Raw genomic sequence first — 16,698 nt, 5'->3', positions numbered from 1 at the left:
CAACGCAGGTACATGTAGAAAGTCCTATTCAACTGTGATAGAATATTAGTCATTCAAAACCACAGGAGTGCTCTTCACGGATCGCAAGTCGCCTTTTTGAGACTTATGTTCCGTCGTATATTCTATTTGTCTACAGAACGCTATCATGTAAAAGGCCATGAAATGAAATAGGGACGAATGCTCAAGTGCATTCGACCCCATCACAATGTACATAATTCTTCAGTGACCGCTCATTGTCATCGTAAAGAAAAAGAAAGAATTGTGGGTGGGCACGTAAGACAGAAATCGATCTGCACACGAAGCCTCACTGTTTCGCCTGTATCTCGACACTGTACCCGCAGTGACCCAAATAGCTCTTTCTAGCACCAAATCAAATCCTAAAAGTTGGTGCATGAGCACCCTTTCAGTGGGCACTGCAGATCTATGCTCGTTAGAATCGGGTAATGTAAAGATCGAGAGGAACTTACTTGGGAAACCAACACATCCTGCGAACCCTTCTGCCTCGCAGTTTCTTCCAGATGCTCCACAGTCTGCAATAATAGATTAGTTCTGTGGCTCATATTTGGATACTTCTGACTGACTGGTAGTTTCGCAAGGTCCAGTGTATGGCTCGAATTGACCGTAAACGGAGCAATCGACTTGACGGCGCGCGATTCTTGATTTGGCAACCGCCAGAGGACTAGCTGAGTAGACAGATGCGATGAATGTGCACAAGATGATTGGAATGATGAATGACTTCATTGTGGTGGACTAATTGCGTTGGGTTGGAGAACTCCAATGATGAAAGCTGCTTTGAAGAAAAAGCGACCGCATTCACCGCGACCTTTAAATACATTAAGCGATCATTGATAGATTCGGTCCGTAAGACACTTCGCAAAGCAAAACGTCTCTCTCATGAAGCAACATCACCCGCGCTCCACTCCGCTGTCACTCACTCCAAACCGCACCCGCTCATCCCGCCCTTGGCACCCCATAACAGAACCCGACGTGTCTTACAACTTCTCGCTATCAAGTTCTGCCAAACGCGGATATTGTTTCAATCACGTTTCCAAACGCGGACTGTGCGCCTAAATGCATGATTACCACAAGCGGTATCTGAGGCAAAGCCAAGGTCGCCAAGAAGCTTGCATCTGAGCTAGATAAGATGGTTGTGTAGATCTATCTACGAAGCCGTCACAGATGTGATTGGCGTTGTATCATGGCGTCGCTGAGTTCTCCACTATGGGCATTGTTTGGCCTCGAAGCGTGTCGCTGCTGGGTGGGGTTGGACTTGAGAGCATAGCGCCTATACTGCAGACGAGAATGGGGAAGCAAGCTCCACCCATCTGTGCAATCTATATGATGTTGAAACCTTTTCGAAATCCGTGACCTAAGTGAGTAGAATGAGGCGGTTCGTAGGGTCGGGTAATATAGACAGTGCAATGATGTTGAAGGTCTCCCGCACTTTCTGTTTGGCGCGAGGGAAGATGCTAAAAATAACATACAAATAGACAACTCTTCTAAATTGGATCCATAAAATCAAACGTCTCCCATGACATGATCTTTAAGACGAACCAATGTAATTGGAGGTCTATTTCCCATATCTTGAATTCTGAAATCAGCAAGACGAGATGCTTCGACGAATGCGGTAAGGTTCGGATAGCCGTAGTTGCGAGCATTCAAGTTAGCAGACTTTCTGCTCAAAAGATGCCCCACTTCAGCGAGGTTGGCATAACCTCCTGCATAGCTAATGCTGTTGCTGATAGCCTCCTCCAGCGCGTTAAGTGCTACCTGGTCTAGTGGCCTCGGGGTCATTTGTGGGCGAGCTGCGGCCGGGCGGTAACCTTGCTGCGGCGGTCGTGAGGCAGTCGGTTCCTCACTTGGGTCTACAGGTAGGACATCGAAGTATGTGAATTTATCGCATGCGGCGATGAAAGCGTAATTGGTTTTGCGCTCGCCAAAGCCGTAGACTGTAAGACCTTGCTCACGAATTCTGGTTGCGAGGCGGGTAAAATCGCTATCGCTTGAGACGATACAAAAGCCAGAGAAGCGGCCTGTGTACATTAAATCCATGGCATCGATAATCATGGCACCGTCAGTAGCGTTTTTCCCAGTAGTATAGGCGAACTGCTGAATGGGAGTTATGGAGTGTTTCAGTAGGCAAGATTTCCAGGCACCAAGGCCTGGTGTCGTCCAGTCTCCATAGATGCGCCTGACACTGGCAGTACCATAATTGGCGATTTCAGCCATCAAGCCGCTAACGTGCTTCGAGGAAACATTATCGCCATCAATGAGCACGGCGAGATTGGAGCTGTCGGGCTTTATGTCTCCGTTGCTTGCAGTTCTTGGTTGCTGGATAGACATTACGTTAGGCAAAGATCTTGCTCCAATAGCACGATTATGTATATTTATTACAGTAACTAATATGGACAAGGTAAAATTCACCAGCGAAAAGATGGATAACTTGATGCGAAAGGTTGATTGGAAGGAAGAGTTGAGGGGAATGTTGATCACTCCCCCGCACTAGCGGCATTCCATAAGCCGACTACTTGACACGTGGTGGATTGTGAAGTGCTAGTAGCTTTTGCGATTCCATCTTAAGCTGTGCTGTACCATCATGCTCTTTGCATTACTTTCTGCTCAGAAGCCAAAATCTAGCCCTTTGGAGCGGTCTTGGAGAAGACTCACTGCGGAATAATACCACGTGATTATCACATCAATTCATCCAAATCTGAACAAAGATACGAGGATTTCATTGTCTTAGTTAATCCAGAATACAACATCAAAGACACGAGCATTGCATTGTTTCAGTGCTTTGAGGTAATCCAGAACATAATATCAGAGATATGAAAGAGTGGTTCCTTTTAATATCTATTTCAAAGTACCTTATTGTACCTACCTTACTTATATGATGAGATATTGTAGTGATAGAATAGTGGGAAGCCGCCCTCCGGTGCAGCTCTTGAAAATCGTCGAAGATCAGTGATCTCATCAAACAAGATCCTCTACGTCTCACAGCCTAGATTCATCCGCAATGTTGCCCTGCTCTGATGCTTACAAATTCCACATTCAGCTCATGTCGTGATGATGTTCAGGAAGCAAATCCATGCATCTCCGCACAGACATAAATTACCCGATTTGGCAGGACGATAGTAACGCACAGACATAAATTGCCTTTCTCGATTAGGACTTTGACGATGGACGGTAACAAGCGCATCATCTGGTCGTGATTGTAGTGTGGATGACGTGGACTGAAATCTTTGAGTCATATCTTTCGCAAAGTGTGGAAGAGGTACATATAAGAAGAGTGACCAGCAAACGGATAATGAGCACACCGATTTCAATCAACTCATAGCAATCAGTTACTTTTCAACATGTCGCTTCGTACTACCGCTGCTACTCGCTTTGATAGTTTCGATGTCCATCGAACGTCCTACAAAACAATCGGCAGCCATGAAATAGAGGCGACGGTCCTCATACCGAAGGCCGTGAAGCCTGGAAAACATCCTCTCTTTGTCAAATGGCACGGGGGCGGCTTGGTACGGTGTATCCCTCAGAGTATATTCTGAAAGAAGAAATCACTGACATGCAAATGTAGACCGCGGGAGAAGGGGCATACCCAGACTGGTTTCCCGCCTACCTGGTTTCGTTGCTTCTCAGAAACGATGCCATTGCTGTGCTGCCAAACTACCGCCTAACACCAGAGCATTCTGGAGATGAGATCCTGCAAGACATTGCCGATTTCTGGACGTGGCTTAGAGCGTCGTTGCCTGCATTCGTCGCATCAAAGTCGCCGTCTACTGAGATTGACCTATCGAAGATACTTGTCTCGGGAGACAGCGCCGGTGGATGGTGCGCTATTCAGTCCATCCTGACTCTACCACAATCTACATTCAACGCCTGCTTACTCCAATATCCCGTCACAAACCTCATCCCTACTTCGCCGGATGATACACCATGCGGAGAAACTATCCCACCAAAGGAGGTCCTTGATGAGTTCATTGCAAACATCGTCCCAGGCACGGTCGTCAGCAGCGCGATACCGCCCGCAAGATCTGATCTAGCTCCCATGCTACGCGCGCACAGACGATGGACAGAGTTCTTCGGCGATGCAAAACACCTGATGCCGGACACGAGAATCGAAGATGCGACCTTCCTGGCACCGACGTATATTATTCATGGAAAAGATGATACAAATGTTGGTGTTGAGTTGACACATGCGTTTGTTGAAAAGGCGGAGAAACTTATACCGGGTGCGCGTTTCAAGGTCGCCACTCCACCTGGGGATCATGGGTTCGATACTGAGATATACGAAGAAGACGAGCCTTGGCTGAAAGATATTTTGGAGGGCGTAGAAGCAGATTGGCTAGCATAAAGTAACAATAGATTAAGTCATCAAATCAAGTCTCTCTCACTTAGTCGAGTCCTTCTTCCCTAATCTCATAGGTGATATTGTAAACACTTTGATATCGCATTTGCGCAAGTGATAGCAGTCGAAACTCGAGGTACACAATGAGTCGAGAACATAGGCTATGATTTGCCGCCACTAGCGAAAATAGAATACGCAGATGTCTCACAGGTTTCGATCAAATGGTCACTTTTGTGCAAGACAATAGCACAATGTCGAGTCATTGTTCTATTGTATTCGTTTGAAAGAGAATCAACTTTGGCTTTGAAAGAATATTATCAAACAGCGGCGGGAAATGTGCCAATTGAAACATGTCTTGCAGAATGTGAATGGTAGACACTGACCCGCGGCCTCCACTTTCTTGTGTTTGTTGGGAGCGATTGACTACATTGTGTATCGCGGAATAGTTTCTTGTTAACAACACAAACCAATCATCCTATTACATTGAAATGCGACGAGGAGATAAATCGAAATGAGCGCGCGGCAAAATCCCAAAAACAAGTGCTACGTGATGCATTGTATCCCTCAGTTCTTTGACTGATGCTAATTTGGGAACACACAACAATGATTATCAACGTTGCTATACAGAGTCCCTGATAGATAATGTGGTCTTTGTCTTCAATCATAGCGCCTTTGTGCTTCCTTAACAGGTCCAGTGATGAACAGCGATGAACACAAGCCACCGAATTCGAGGGTATAACTGGGCGCGATACCTCGAAGGTTCAGTCTGCAATACCTCAAACCTTGATCTACAACAACGCCTAACACACATACAAACATCACCATCATCATTTCGAGCACAAAACCGAGCAAAATGGCAGAAGAGTACATCCCGCAGGGACCTGACGACTTCGAAAACGACTTGCTACAGGAACTGGATGAAAACGAGGAAACGCCTACTGTCGACCAAACACAGCAAAATAACCCCATTGCGCCTCGGAGAAGCCATGGATTTGGCGATAGCGGGAGTGAGCCGTCGGACGATGAATCCGATGAAGTAAGGAAGCGTCGAGATAACGCTCTCGAAACGTGGCTAAAGTCGCGGTACCTTAATTACAACATGCCACATCTCCCAGACTATACGTATGGAATCTCCGTACGAGATTTCCTTACGATTCCATGCACGTACAAGCCTCATGGACGAGATCTAGCATGGCTCAACAGTGACCAGGTAAATGCAGCTCTGATGGTCCTCGCGGACAGTTCGCGTCGCGATCGCTTGATCCTCTTGTCTGACGCAAAGGCTCATGAGCTATGTCTCATTGGGCAGGGTGGGAACGATCGTCTTTGGTGCCAGGAAAACGGCATTCTTGTGGAAGCACTTAAATCAGACGCAAATAAAAGTCACAGGTGGATTGTCGTTCCTTGTAACAATGCAATGATGAGCAAAGAGAACGACGGACTAAATGGCATTCATTGGGGTCTTATGATCATCGATCGTTTGACCAAAAAGGCGCGATACATTGACGGGAATTTAAAAGTAAAGAAACAGAGAGGGACAGATGAGTGGGTAATTCAAAGGTCCTTAGGGGTAGGAATGGCTGCTGGGAAGATTTTGTGCGGTATCGACCGTGTAACCGAGTCAAAGCTTGGCGAGTACGATGCAGAGACCTTGATGCATGTTCCTCACGACCACGGTTTAGAGAACAGCTTCCAGGGAGATGAATCATCCGCGTGTGGTCCATACTTGTATGCGATCTTACGGTTCATCTTGGAGCACGATGAAGCCTACCTTGAGGATCTTTCTGGTTCATTTTCGCGTGCGAAAAGAGCTGACAATGTTGCACGAATGAAATTTGATTCAAAGAAGACGCGAGCAAGAATTCAGACTGGGCTGGAACGAAAATGGAGAAAGGACGATAACTCCTCTCCGAGGTTTAAAGTCAGCCGTGAAGTTGGGGATATTCTGCGTCTTCCTAACGCTCGCGAGACTTTCAATCGCTGGATCAGGTTCAAGTATCCATCCATTGCCCTCGATCTATCTCACGACGATTTCGACGACGATCCTAAACCCCATAGGCCAAGTGGAAAACCAAATTCAACACCTAAAAACAATACCTCAGCGGGACGGAAGACACCTGAGCCACCAAAGTCAGTTCACTCAACGCCACCACCAAACGCTACTCAGACAGGTAGTGGACCGAAGGACACGCAGCAAGGCAGTGGAACAAACACTGCGCAGCAAGGCGAGGCACCAAACACTGCGCAGCCAGGCAGTGGATCAACCTCTGCGCCCACAAGCAATGCACCTTCCCCTAAACCTACAGGCAATAAACCACCGGAGGGAGAGGATCCTGACAAGTCGAAGCCAACGAAGAAGCCGAGCAAGACAGATAAGAAACCAGTAAGAAAACAGCCAGGAGGCAAGGGCGACAAGAAAAACAATCCCAATGACCTATCGAACGTTGAGAAGGACTACACCGATCTCAGTACTGTGCCAGACTCAGAAATCGAAGAATGGGTTAAGTTGACTGGACCACTCAGCGATACCCACGAACCAGGTAAAGATATCTGGTGGGATAGATTTCATCTGCAAAAGGCCTTTATGGGAGGATGGCGCCATTTGGAGAGGAAGAAAGATGAGAACAAGGAAAGCAAAGAGAGCAAGAAAAAGGAAGCGAGCAGGAAAAGGTGGAAGACGGGCCCAGCGGAGGTAGACACTACCCTCAAGAAGGGTGGTGTCGACAGGGTCCCGGGTAGATTAGAGAGCATGGCGAAAGGGAAGGAAGTCTTTGATCGACGAGATCATTTCGAACTGATTCCGGATCATGCTCGAAAGCAGGTACTGATGGCTCAGGATGATTTGAAAAGCCGAATCGGCGCATCTGCCACTGCCACGGCAGCCGGGAAAGCAGCTAAACCAGCTAAAGAGAAGCGCAAACATACTGCTGCGGAAGAGGGTACTGAAAAGCCGGCTAAGAAGCCCAAAGGGAATGCGACAGAATCGGAGGAAAGTTCATCGCAGGCCAGGCCATCCGTAGGTGAACAGACTGAAGATGTAGCTGGATCATCCGCCGATCCCGCGACGGAAAGGGGCACGAAGAGGGACGCGGACGACGCTGATGTAGAAACCGCTAGGCCTGAGCCATCGAAGAGGAGGAAGTCGGATTAGACATACTAGAACTGGGAAAGCAGCGAATAGATGGGGGGAAGGTTGTGTGTTTTTAACTGCATTTATGGAGTAGATAAAGCGATTACTAAATAGAATAATTCTGTTGTCTTCATTGTTGTTGTATATAATATTATGTTTTGTTTGCACCTAGGCCTTTCAAGTGTGCAACGCAGTCAATTAACTCATCAATGTTTGATCTTGCAATATATTTTGTTAAAGGTTTCGAAGTGGATCGATGAGTCTAAATTCTTTCAAAGAGTAAATCTCACAAATTTGCAATATAAGATGAATTCGGAGTGTTTGAATCTAGATTTAGTTGCCTAGCCGTCTCTTTTACCTTTACTCTCACCTAGTGTTAAACTTCACCCATTAGAAAAAAGACGCCCACATTCCCAAAACAACAAGAAGCCCTTTTGGACAGGATGGAACGTGAGCAGGAATTGACCAGAACTGAACCGTTGGATCGATACGGGCTGGGCGGTTTGCACCCCGTCCACATCGGCGATGTTTTTAATGAAGGCCGCTACCGAATCGTCGATAAACTTGGGAGTGGACAATCGGCAACGGTTTGGGTTGCTCGCGATCAATAGTAAGTGTTGAGTCCTTCTCACTATGTCGCGTCTCCAAGAAAAGATACTATGATACAAATCGCACCTCTAGCACAAACGACTCTGTAGTTTCCTTGAAGTTCCTGAGCGCAAGTGAGACCGAGAAGAGCCATATCGAACTGAGCATCTTCAGAATGATCGAAACGATGAATCTCGGTCACCCAGGACGTCAACATGTGGCCAAGCTTCTGGATCACTTCTATCATGAAGGCCCAAACGGGATACATTTGTGCACGGTGATGGAGTTTGTTGGTCCTACCCTCTTCGATGTGCTGGATGTCTCACCAGGTGAGTGCATGAAACCGAATCTGGCCCGCCATGTTTCTCGGCAGCTGCTACTTGCGGTGGATTATCTACACTCGATCGGAATTGTACACGGCGGTAAGTGAGAGTAATTCGAATAGTCAAAGGAATACAACTAATTCGTTGCTAGATTTAAATCACGGCAACATCCTGCTTCGCTTACCCGATCCTGACGAATATCTCATCTTCGACAAGCCACAAGTTAGGGAAGTCATAAACACCAATGGATTTCCTCTTGGTGCAGGATACCCGAAATATGTCATAGAACCTATTCAAATCGCCGAAGTATGGGAAGATGATGTCGAGATTTTTCACGATATACAAATCATCGACTTCGGATCATGCAAGTCTTTCACCTGTGCGTATCATTGCCTCAGACTAACACTGAGTAGCCTTCCTTGACACGAGGCCTGACAGCGTTGCGCATATGCCTATAATATTCACCCCTCCAGAGGTGATCTTCGAGAAGCCATTCACAAAGGCAATCGATATCTGGACCCTCGCATGTGTTGTAAGTAACTGGAGGGCTACACGACGCTTTGTACTTTCTGACCTATTATTAGACATACACCATCGCAACGGGAGACGATCTCTTTGAGGGTGGACAAAGGGATCGCCGCGATCTGATACCAGAGATGTACAGAGCGATAGGCGCATCGGCTGCCCCGTGGCTTATGGATGCAATAGTAGATGCTCTGGCGCGTGACGTTTGGAATACCTTACCACCTATCCGATGTAAGTGTACATACCCTTCTCATTTATTCCTTCTTTGCTGATTATTCGATACCACTGGATGTTTTTGAAAGTATCAGCTAATCAAGTCGTAGTCCCTCTTTGGGATGATAGAATGGCAACTCTGGAGGAACGCGTTCGATTCAACATTTTCTTCAATAAGAAAGAAGAGGATTCCGACGAAGACGACTCCAATACCGAATCACACGAAGAAGACTCCATTGGCAAGAACAATGTAGAGTTCACCGAGCTTCTACTCAACTACCTCAAGGCGATGTTGGTCGTCGATCCGGACAAGCGAGCCACGACAACGGAACTGCTTGAGTTAGAGTTTGTAAAGGACCTTGGAACGGAGTGGCTAGAAGTCAGCGACTTATACAAGTCCGACACTAATAGCGAGGGTGAAGAAGCCCAGACTGATGAGGCCGATCTGTCAAATCAGATGGCGCAGATGACACTGAGGCGGAAACGCACGTCCTGATACCCAATTCCGCCAGACTGGAACGAAATAACGAGGGAACGGAGCTGAAAACAAAGGCGAATGCATAAACTTTATTGTGTACTGAGTAGTATTACCCCTCTAGTGATCAAGCATAGTGAGCACTCACCGCGCCTTTGCTATTAGTGAATGCGAAGAACCCTGAAAAGATGTCCTTCCCACGGCTCATAGATGTCTGGACAAGCACTATGGTAACAGTTCATAATGCAAGTCAAGATGTAAATGCACGGGTCGATGCTTTTATTGCATGGATCCCCCGCGATCAATTGGCGCACAGGTGCGGTACGGCCCGAATGCAATCGACCTGCCACTGACCGTAATTCGTCGGCAAAACATTCCGTATACGAGCGATCGAGCGATGGACTTTGTAGATGTGATATAGTGCATACCACTCAGCCCAGTCCGTACGTACGTACATCGCATTCGCAATGCACTGTAGCTGCTTCGTACTCGTACACTCTCTACAGCCGTGGCTGAGTGGACGCCTGGTTTACCGGTGGAACGGTAACGGCACCCAGCTGCATAATGACAACGGTCTAGAATCGGCAACTGTATGAGCAAATACGATGATTTCAGGTGCACCTGCGATCAACTAGGAAGAGCGCTGCAGAGCCCATGCAGGTAAGATTCGTTTTGGGTCTACGTGCAAGGAGAAGACAGAGCCGTCTTGGTCAAGTGCTGATTTGGGGCCAGGATAGGACGAGTATTTGGATTACTGGAAGGAAGAAGAGATCGAGATAGGTATACGTAATTATGGATATGATATGCTAAGCTGCTGCTAAAATTGTGAACATCATGATGAACGGGTCCTGCCCCTTTGCGTTGGGATGCTTTGTTTTAACCAACTTACCACCCTACTTTTGGACGACATTTCGCTCAGTCTTCACTCATTCTTCCGGTTACCTCCAACCTTGTTTCAGCTTCTCGATAGCTTCGGTCTCGGATACAACATCCGCCATTTTGGCATTCATGTCAAATATGTTCGCATCGTGAACGGCAGGTAATCTATCGCCGCAGGCTTCGCTCACGACCTTTTGCAACACGAGTTAGGACTGATACGGAGGAGCTCGAGTAAGTGGTTATAAGGGATAGAACGATAGCGGATAAGAGGAGAATCGTCATCAATTGTAGAAAATTGCCGGATAGAAAGACGTCGCGATGCGAAGGATGGAGGTGGAAATACACGATTGCCAAGACTTGCTCTTACCATTGGACGATAGCCCAGACACATCCCATCCAACGTACTCGCCCTCACGCACCCGCTCGTACTGACACCGCACACTACCAACGTATCTATACCCTTCAATTGCAGCCTCGTGTTCAGGTCTGTCGCGAAGAATGCGCTGGGGTATCGCTTCGTAATCACGATCTCGCCGGCTCTCGGTACCAGTCCGGGCACCCAGTCCTCGAGTCCAGATTGATTGTTCTTCTGAAAGACAGTCAAGACGGGCGCTTTCTTGAAGAAAACACCCGCATCAGACATGTCCGGCTCTGTATACTCCACTCGCGTCCATATCAATGGGACTTCACCCTCGCGGGCGGCGTCCACCAGACGGCCGATCGAGGCGGGAGCTGCTGCCGATGCAGGGTTCGATGAGGTATCGAGCGGCGAACCGGGCGTCCAGTAGGCATTACAAACGTCCACGAGTAGGAGGGCTGGCTTTGTTCCCCATCCAATCTTGTGAGAAAACCCCGCGGCGACGTAACGCGCCTGATTAGAACGGGAGTCGTCCGACGGTGGCATGGTGGTTGGCTGTTGTACTTGTTGAGTACGGGATGGGTATGGTTTGGTATGTTGTTAGCTGGGGCCGGTCGGATTACATCGGTCGTCCTGTCTAGCATTGTCCGTTCTGATGCGCGGCTCGTTGACCGGTGGACATCCCTCGTCACGCTACGACTCTACATGTCATGAGGGCAGGGCTTTCATCCAGATGCACCGGGATGAAAGAAAGAAAAGAAGACGGGAAAGGAAGCAAGAAAGAAAGAGACGAAAGAAGCGACTGCGCGTCGACCACTCCTGATAATCTACAGTCGCTGTTACACAGTACAAATACAAGTCATCGGATAGGGCAAGACAAGTCACGCCAGGCCAACGTCGGAGGATATGGCTGGATAAGACACGGAGCGGAAGCTTGCTGCCGAAGAATGATGAAAGCGCGACGGCTTCCGCGCATCCTCCGCGTCTGTCGCTCTGTCGCTCTCTGATTATTGCGGAGTATGATTGAACCGAGGTATTATTGGCCACCAGTCCCCAGGATTCCATCCACCACTACTCGAATCAAAGGATGCGATTTTCCATCTGCGACCCGCATTCTGGAAGAGGGCCAAGGGAAGGGGATTATGGATGCGTCTTGTCATGATCCTTTCGCCTACAAACTCCTCCTTGCCCTGCGTCCTTGCTCCTCTTTTATGGTCGGTCATTCGGTCGGCCAAGGCTGGAGGGAGGCAGTACTTGTATGAATAACTAAGTCTACTTGTAAGGGACTTACCGCACACGCTGTCCGCTGTCGCAATTACCGGGTGACTACCCGGAATCAAGAACCCCAATAGGTACCTTATTACCGTATTACGGGAACCATCGACGCCTGGCTTGCCCAATTAAACTATCACTCTGCGATTGAATACCGCCGCGGTCAGTACCTCGGATCTTGGCATTGGAAATGATCGGACTTCCCCACCAGAAACCGGCCACCGACCTTCCAATGCTCCCTCCTTCACCCTCATCTGTGTCTTCTATCGTCGCCATGGACGCAAAAGAGGGTCGCATAGGGAATGCGTTTGCTTGCGAGCGCTGTCGCAAACACAAGGTTCGATGTGTGCCTTCAGAAACAACTGGATTGTGCCAAAGGTTCGTACCATTTTGCTTTATTCCAGCCCGCCTTGCTCGCGACTACACATTTCCTGAACCGGCATCTAACACGTGCTTTCTCTACAGATGCCAGAAGGCCCGCGTCGAGTGTATCGAACATGTCGCGCGCAGGAGACCAGCAAAGCCTCGCACGACTGTCCAAAATCCAAGTCGTGTTGCTGAGATGGAGAAAAAGCTCGACAAACTCTCTGCCATCGTTACCGCAACATCGCCGGCTCCTAATTCGGCGTCGGCAACTCAGCCTTCCCTTCCGCCAGTAGCCACCACTCTTCCTACCCAGATCTCAGAAATCGGCCGGCGCACTCCAACTCCAGTCGCAACGCCAATAGTGTCTGCTACAACGCCTTCGAAACCCTCAATTTCTTCTATTCCTCCTGTTGCGCCCGTTTCGTCTCTTCATTCTGGCGGTCCGGTGTTGCCGAATCATGGATCCCCGCCTGAATCAGCCTCGTCCTTTTGGGAGTCACTCAACGAGACACTCTCGGGTGTGGGCCAGATGAACTCAATGATCCGTACCATTGGGGGCGCTCACATGAAAATGCTCATCGAATCGTTCCGGTCGATGTCCGACTTCTTCCCTTTTGTCACATTACCAAGTGGCGCCTTCTTTCAGGACCTGCTACAGCAACGGCCGATTCTCATGTTCGCCGCGTTCACTGTTGCCTCGTACGATTCCGCGACTTTGCAGCTGACCCTGAGTCGGGAGTTCCGGAATGTTGTGATGGTCAGGACTATGAAAGGGGACAAATCGCTAGATCTGGTACAAGGATTACTCGTCTTCATCGCATGGCATCACCACTATATGGATTCGCAAGCGATCTCAATTCGGACCCTTCTCCAGCTTTGCATAGGAATTGCGACCGATCTTGGATTGGACAACCTCTCGAGTGGATCGTATTCTCGCGACCAGTCGCAGCATCGTGAAGGGAAGCGGGCCTATCTCGGGTGCTACTACTTGTCTTCCGCTCTCGGAATGCTTGATACCACAAAGAGCCGCATTTTGTCCTACTCGAGTATACTTCGTACATATGCGTCGGAACTGGCGTCCGGCTGGGAACACAAAACAGATTCCATCCTACCCTCACTCGTGGAAACTTGTCACTACGTCGAAGATGTCCAGGAAACCTTTCAAAATCACTCGGAACCCGCTCTGGTTGTTCGATCTCAGGTGACGCGACTGAGCGACAAATGGGAGAGCATGCGGGCTGTTTCAAGACAGCTACCGGTGGACTATAGTATGTTGATAACGAGAGAAAGGTGATTCATGTTGCTAACTATTTGAAGAAACTCTACATTGGGTGCAGGCCGCCGCCAAGGTCCACCTCTATCAAATTGCTGCGGGATTGGACATTCAAGATCGAGATAGCACACCCTCCGCCCCGGGTTTCCAACTCTCTTTGCGAATAAGTAGTTTGCGCTCGATAGAGCAATTTCTCGAAACCAGCCTACAGCTTCCCGCCGACCACTACGAATATCTTTCCATAGTTGACTGGCTCAACCTTATTGCGACCCTCACCATCCTCGGAAAACTTGCACTACACGCAACGCCAATGCCCGGTTGGGACACGAACGAAGTACAGGTCCCAAGGATGTTTGAACATTTCCGCGAGGAGCTCTGCGCCAAGATTCCTCAACCACGGGATAACGGTCAAGACAATCAGGAACATGTTTTCGAGCGATTTCGCCGCATCACAGCGATCATGAAAATGTCTTTGAAGAATGTCCACGGCCGGGGAAGTCCGAATGGGTCAAGCTTCGAAATCACATCAAGCTCACGCCAAGCTGTCTCCATTTTGCAGGAATTACCACCGCTAAAATTGAATGGCGTCGTCAATGGGGCAGAGCAGCTTCCGACGCCTTGGAAGGTCAATCCCAGTTTCGATATGAACGGAAACGACTTTCCATGGCGATTCCTCATGGGTGTGCTTTGAAGAGGAGTATGTTTCACATGAATTGAACTGCAAGATCCACGCAGCACTGCGTCCTATACACGATTCGACATTGCAAGATGGAGTCGTCCGGTTACTGGCTCATGCTGAGTGGAAAATTACACAACGGCTATTCCAGTGTAAACCACATGCAGTGTCTTAGAGAAGACGTAGACCAGTTACCGGCAAACCGACAGTTGTTTTGATACATCATGCATCTCCGGCTCCGGTCCCTCCCCAAGAAGGTACGTAGTATATTCAATCTCATGTTAGATCTTCTTTCTCATTGACAGTTGTAGGCAATCTTCTAGTAGCGAGGCCGAATACGAGGGCGCCGGATGCTGTTTGTAGTAATATGCTCCGAGACTTCGGGATCTGCTGCACGCCGCGCCCACGCCTATGCACTGTGGCGGAAACGCGTATGATTTCGTGGTCAGAGAAATGCGCCGACCAAGCCTGTCGGAGGCAGTCAGTCGTAGTAATGATCGACCCCCAAGAACAAGAAGCAACAACCTCCCGGACCGGCATATTTTCAGGCGAACACCATGCAGTGAGCCATGCAAGAAAATTCTGCAACGCGCTACCTACATGTTATGATCTAATCTAATAATGAGTGGCATCTTGCCCAGTCACGAGTATACAGAGTTGGAGATGGGATATTTGCATTATACCTCAGTTATTTTCCTGGGCTGAACCTGATCTGGCCAGGATCAGCAGCAGCATAAAGATGTCAACAAAAGGCGGCCATGGCTATGGCAACAGCCACTTTTCTCTATACGATACCAATCAATGAATTCAAATGTTTCCTTCTACCACAGAAAACGTCCATGTCTGCCTCGTGCGAAATCAACGCCAAGATCAAAACTTACCAGGATTTCATCCCTCTGGACAAATTGTGTATCAACGTAGCAGTCATCCAAGCCAACGCACTGCGTTTATCACCTAACCCTACCGTGTCCGTAGGCATCCAAACACCTAATATCACATGCAATCAGGAGAGTCGACTGTCCGGACCAATGAAACTTGTAACTGACATTGAAATGATAGCTTCCACCGACCGGTTCTACCCCGCTATATACTCACTTCGTGCATCCCTGTTCGTCGGGGATTCTACACCATCGGACACCGAACAACGAATGCGCAGCTCCGATCTTACCTTTTTTCTACATACCTCCCCTTCTTATGCTCAATCTAAATCAATTAGTCTCACCGCATTCTCTTGTTCTTTGTTCCTGAGCTTGATCGCTTACTACACGACTTTACGACTGCTACGCCTCGCTGTACTCCCCGGTTGGAGCGAAACGAATACAAATCCGACCCAATTAGGAAATCGCTGCATACATTCCCACCTCATCCTATCGTGAGCTTTACTCCTACGCCAATAATCGTCCCACCATACGACTAATCCCCCGGACAGATCGACAAACACCACCCCACAACTCGAAACAAGCAGCCAGCCAGCCAAGCTCAGCAAACGCACCCGAGAAACTCCATCCTCTACTCCACTCCCTCCCTCGCTTTCTCCAAGACAAAGCTAGCTATAACAAAAAATGGTTCTCCCCGTCCTCCCCTCCCCCTACCCAACGCGCTTCTCCGCGCCCAAAGCCTCCCTCTTCCGCCTCTTCAGCACCACCTCCCGACGTTCGCCCGCTGCGATCCAACAGCTCGAAGACAACAACCCCCTGTCGCACAAGCACAAGCGCAATACAAGCACCAACAGCAGGCTGAGCTCCGAGATCAGGAAGACAACTACCACGACTACGACGAGCACGCCCAGCTCGCCCGTCAGCGGGAGGAGTTCCGGCGAGAGTGCGGTCTCGGTCGAGAGTTTCGTTTCCAGCTCTGCTTCGAGGTAGAGCGGACGCTTACCTTCTTGTGAGTTCGACGTTGTATTACATTTTCTGGCGATTCAAGTGCTAATTGGTCCAGTAGTGGGATAATCATGGGTTGCGGCATGAGCAAAACCACGAGAGGCGGCTATGGTGGCACGCAGGGCCAGGGTGGAGACAGTGGAGGTGGCGGTGGGGATAGCGGAGGTGGTGGCGGCGGTGGCGGTGGATAAGACTTGTGAGACTTGAATCCTGGTGGTTCCTGGTGGGTTAATCTGCTAGACATGAAATTGTACGGCATGGTTTGGGAGTTATGAGGTTATGATGCGGTATGCATTTAACGGCTGCTTTTTCTTTTGTTGATATCGGATGGGTGGGATGGAATCAGGTGGGTTGGGTATATACCTAGATTGATACGGTCGTTGCGGTAT

General features: G+C 48.8%; 8 protein-coding genes across 8 annotated transcripts; 6 read left to right on the top strand and 2 right to left on the bottom strand.

Moving 5' to 3' along the window:
- Positions 1–1,298: 1,298 nt before the first annotated feature.
- On the bottom strand, positions 1,299–2,460 carry BU24DRAFT_261478 (uncharacterized protein). Its single transcript, XM_033522502.1, has one exon. It carries the CDS (start codon positions 2,341–2,343, stop codon positions 1,519–1,521), a length of 825 nt encoding a protein of 274 aa, XP_033381273.1. The 5' UTR covers positions 2,344–2,460; the 3' UTR covers positions 1,299–1,518.
- An 862-nt stretch (positions 2,461–3,322) lies between these two features.
- BU24DRAFT_494846 (alpha/beta-hydrolase) lies at positions 3,323–4,354 on the top strand (the record flags this gene model as incomplete). The annotated part of the gene is made up of 2 exons (XM_033534087.1): positions 3,323–3,518; positions 3,578–4,354. Exons 1-2 carry the CDS (start codon positions 3,354–3,356, stop codon positions 4,352–4,354), a joined length of 942 nt encoding a protein of 313 aa, XP_033381272.1. The 5' UTR covers positions 3,323–3,353.
- Positions 4,355–6,153: 1,799 nt separating this feature from the next.
- Positions 6,154–7,560, top strand: BU24DRAFT_425531 (uncharacterized protein). The gene has a single exon (XM_033528756.1). It carries the CDS (start codon positions 6,177–6,179, stop codon positions 7,497–7,499), a length of 1,323 nt encoding a protein of 440 aa, XP_033381271.1. The 5' UTR covers positions 6,154–6,176; the 3' UTR covers positions 7,500–7,560.
- A 361-nt stretch (positions 7,561–7,921) lies between these two features.
- On the top strand, positions 7,922–9,623 carry BU24DRAFT_484842 (kinase-like protein; the record flags this gene model as incomplete). Its single annotated transcript, XM_033533364.1, has 6 exons — positions 7,922–8,088; positions 8,160–8,488; positions 8,541–8,768; positions 8,803–8,921; positions 8,974–9,145; positions 9,238–9,623. The coding sequence occupies 6 exons, from the start codon at positions 7,922–7,924 to the stop codon at positions 9,621–9,623; spliced, it is 1,401 nt and encodes a 466-aa protein (XP_033381270.1).
- Positions 9,624–10,329: 706 nt separating this feature from the next.
- Positions 10,330–11,466, bottom strand: BU24DRAFT_261402 (N-carbamoylsarcosine amidase). The gene is made up of 2 exons (XM_033522501.1): positions 10,849–11,466; positions 10,330–10,672 (listed from the first exon to the last, which is right to left on the bottom strand). The coding sequence occupies exons 1-2, from the start codon at positions 11,383–11,385 to the stop codon at positions 10,541–10,543; spliced, it is 669 nt and encodes a 222-aa protein (XP_033381269.1). The 5' UTR covers positions 11,386–11,466; the 3' UTR covers positions 10,330–10,540.
- Positions 11,467–12,385: 919 nt separating this feature from the next.
- On the top strand, positions 12,386–14,441 carry BU24DRAFT_465278 (uncharacterized protein; the record flags this gene model as incomplete). The annotated part of the gene is made up of 3 exons (XM_033532260.1): positions 12,386–12,489; positions 12,577–13,745; positions 13,795–14,441. 3 exons carry the CDS (start codon positions 12,386–12,388, stop codon positions 14,439–14,441), a joined length of 1,920 nt encoding a protein of 639 aa, XP_033381268.1.
- Positions 14,442–15,075: 634 nt separating this feature from the next.
- BU24DRAFT_261397 (uncharacterized protein) lies at positions 15,076–16,432 on the top strand. Its single transcript, XM_033522500.1, has 3 exons — positions 15,076–15,798; positions 15,856–16,313; positions 16,368–16,432. Exons 1-2 carry the CDS (start codon positions 15,185–15,187, stop codon positions 15,974–15,976), a joined length of 735 nt encoding a protein of 244 aa, XP_033381266.1. The 5' UTR covers positions 15,076–15,184; the 3' UTR covers positions 15,977–16,313; positions 16,368–16,432.
- On the top strand, positions 15,896–16,367 carry BU24DRAFT_261385 (uncharacterized protein). Its single transcript, XM_033522499.1, has one exon. The coding sequence runs from the start codon at positions 15,989–15,991 to the stop codon at positions 16,292–16,294; it is 306 nt and encodes a 101-aa protein (XP_033381267.1). The 5' UTR covers positions 15,896–15,988; the 3' UTR covers positions 16,295–16,367.
- Positions 16,433–16,698: the final 266 nt, after the last annotated feature.

The sequence above is a fragment of the Aaosphaeria arxii genome (genome assembly GCF_010015735.1).
Source record: "Aaosphaeria arxii CBS 175.79 unplaced genomic scaffold BU24scaffold_7, whole genome shotgun sequence".
NCBI classification, from domain to species: domain Eukaryota; kingdom Fungi; phylum Ascomycota; class Dothideomycetes; order Pleosporales; genus Aaosphaeria; species Aaosphaeria arxii.
This window is presented reverse-complemented; position numbering and strand designations above follow the sequence as displayed.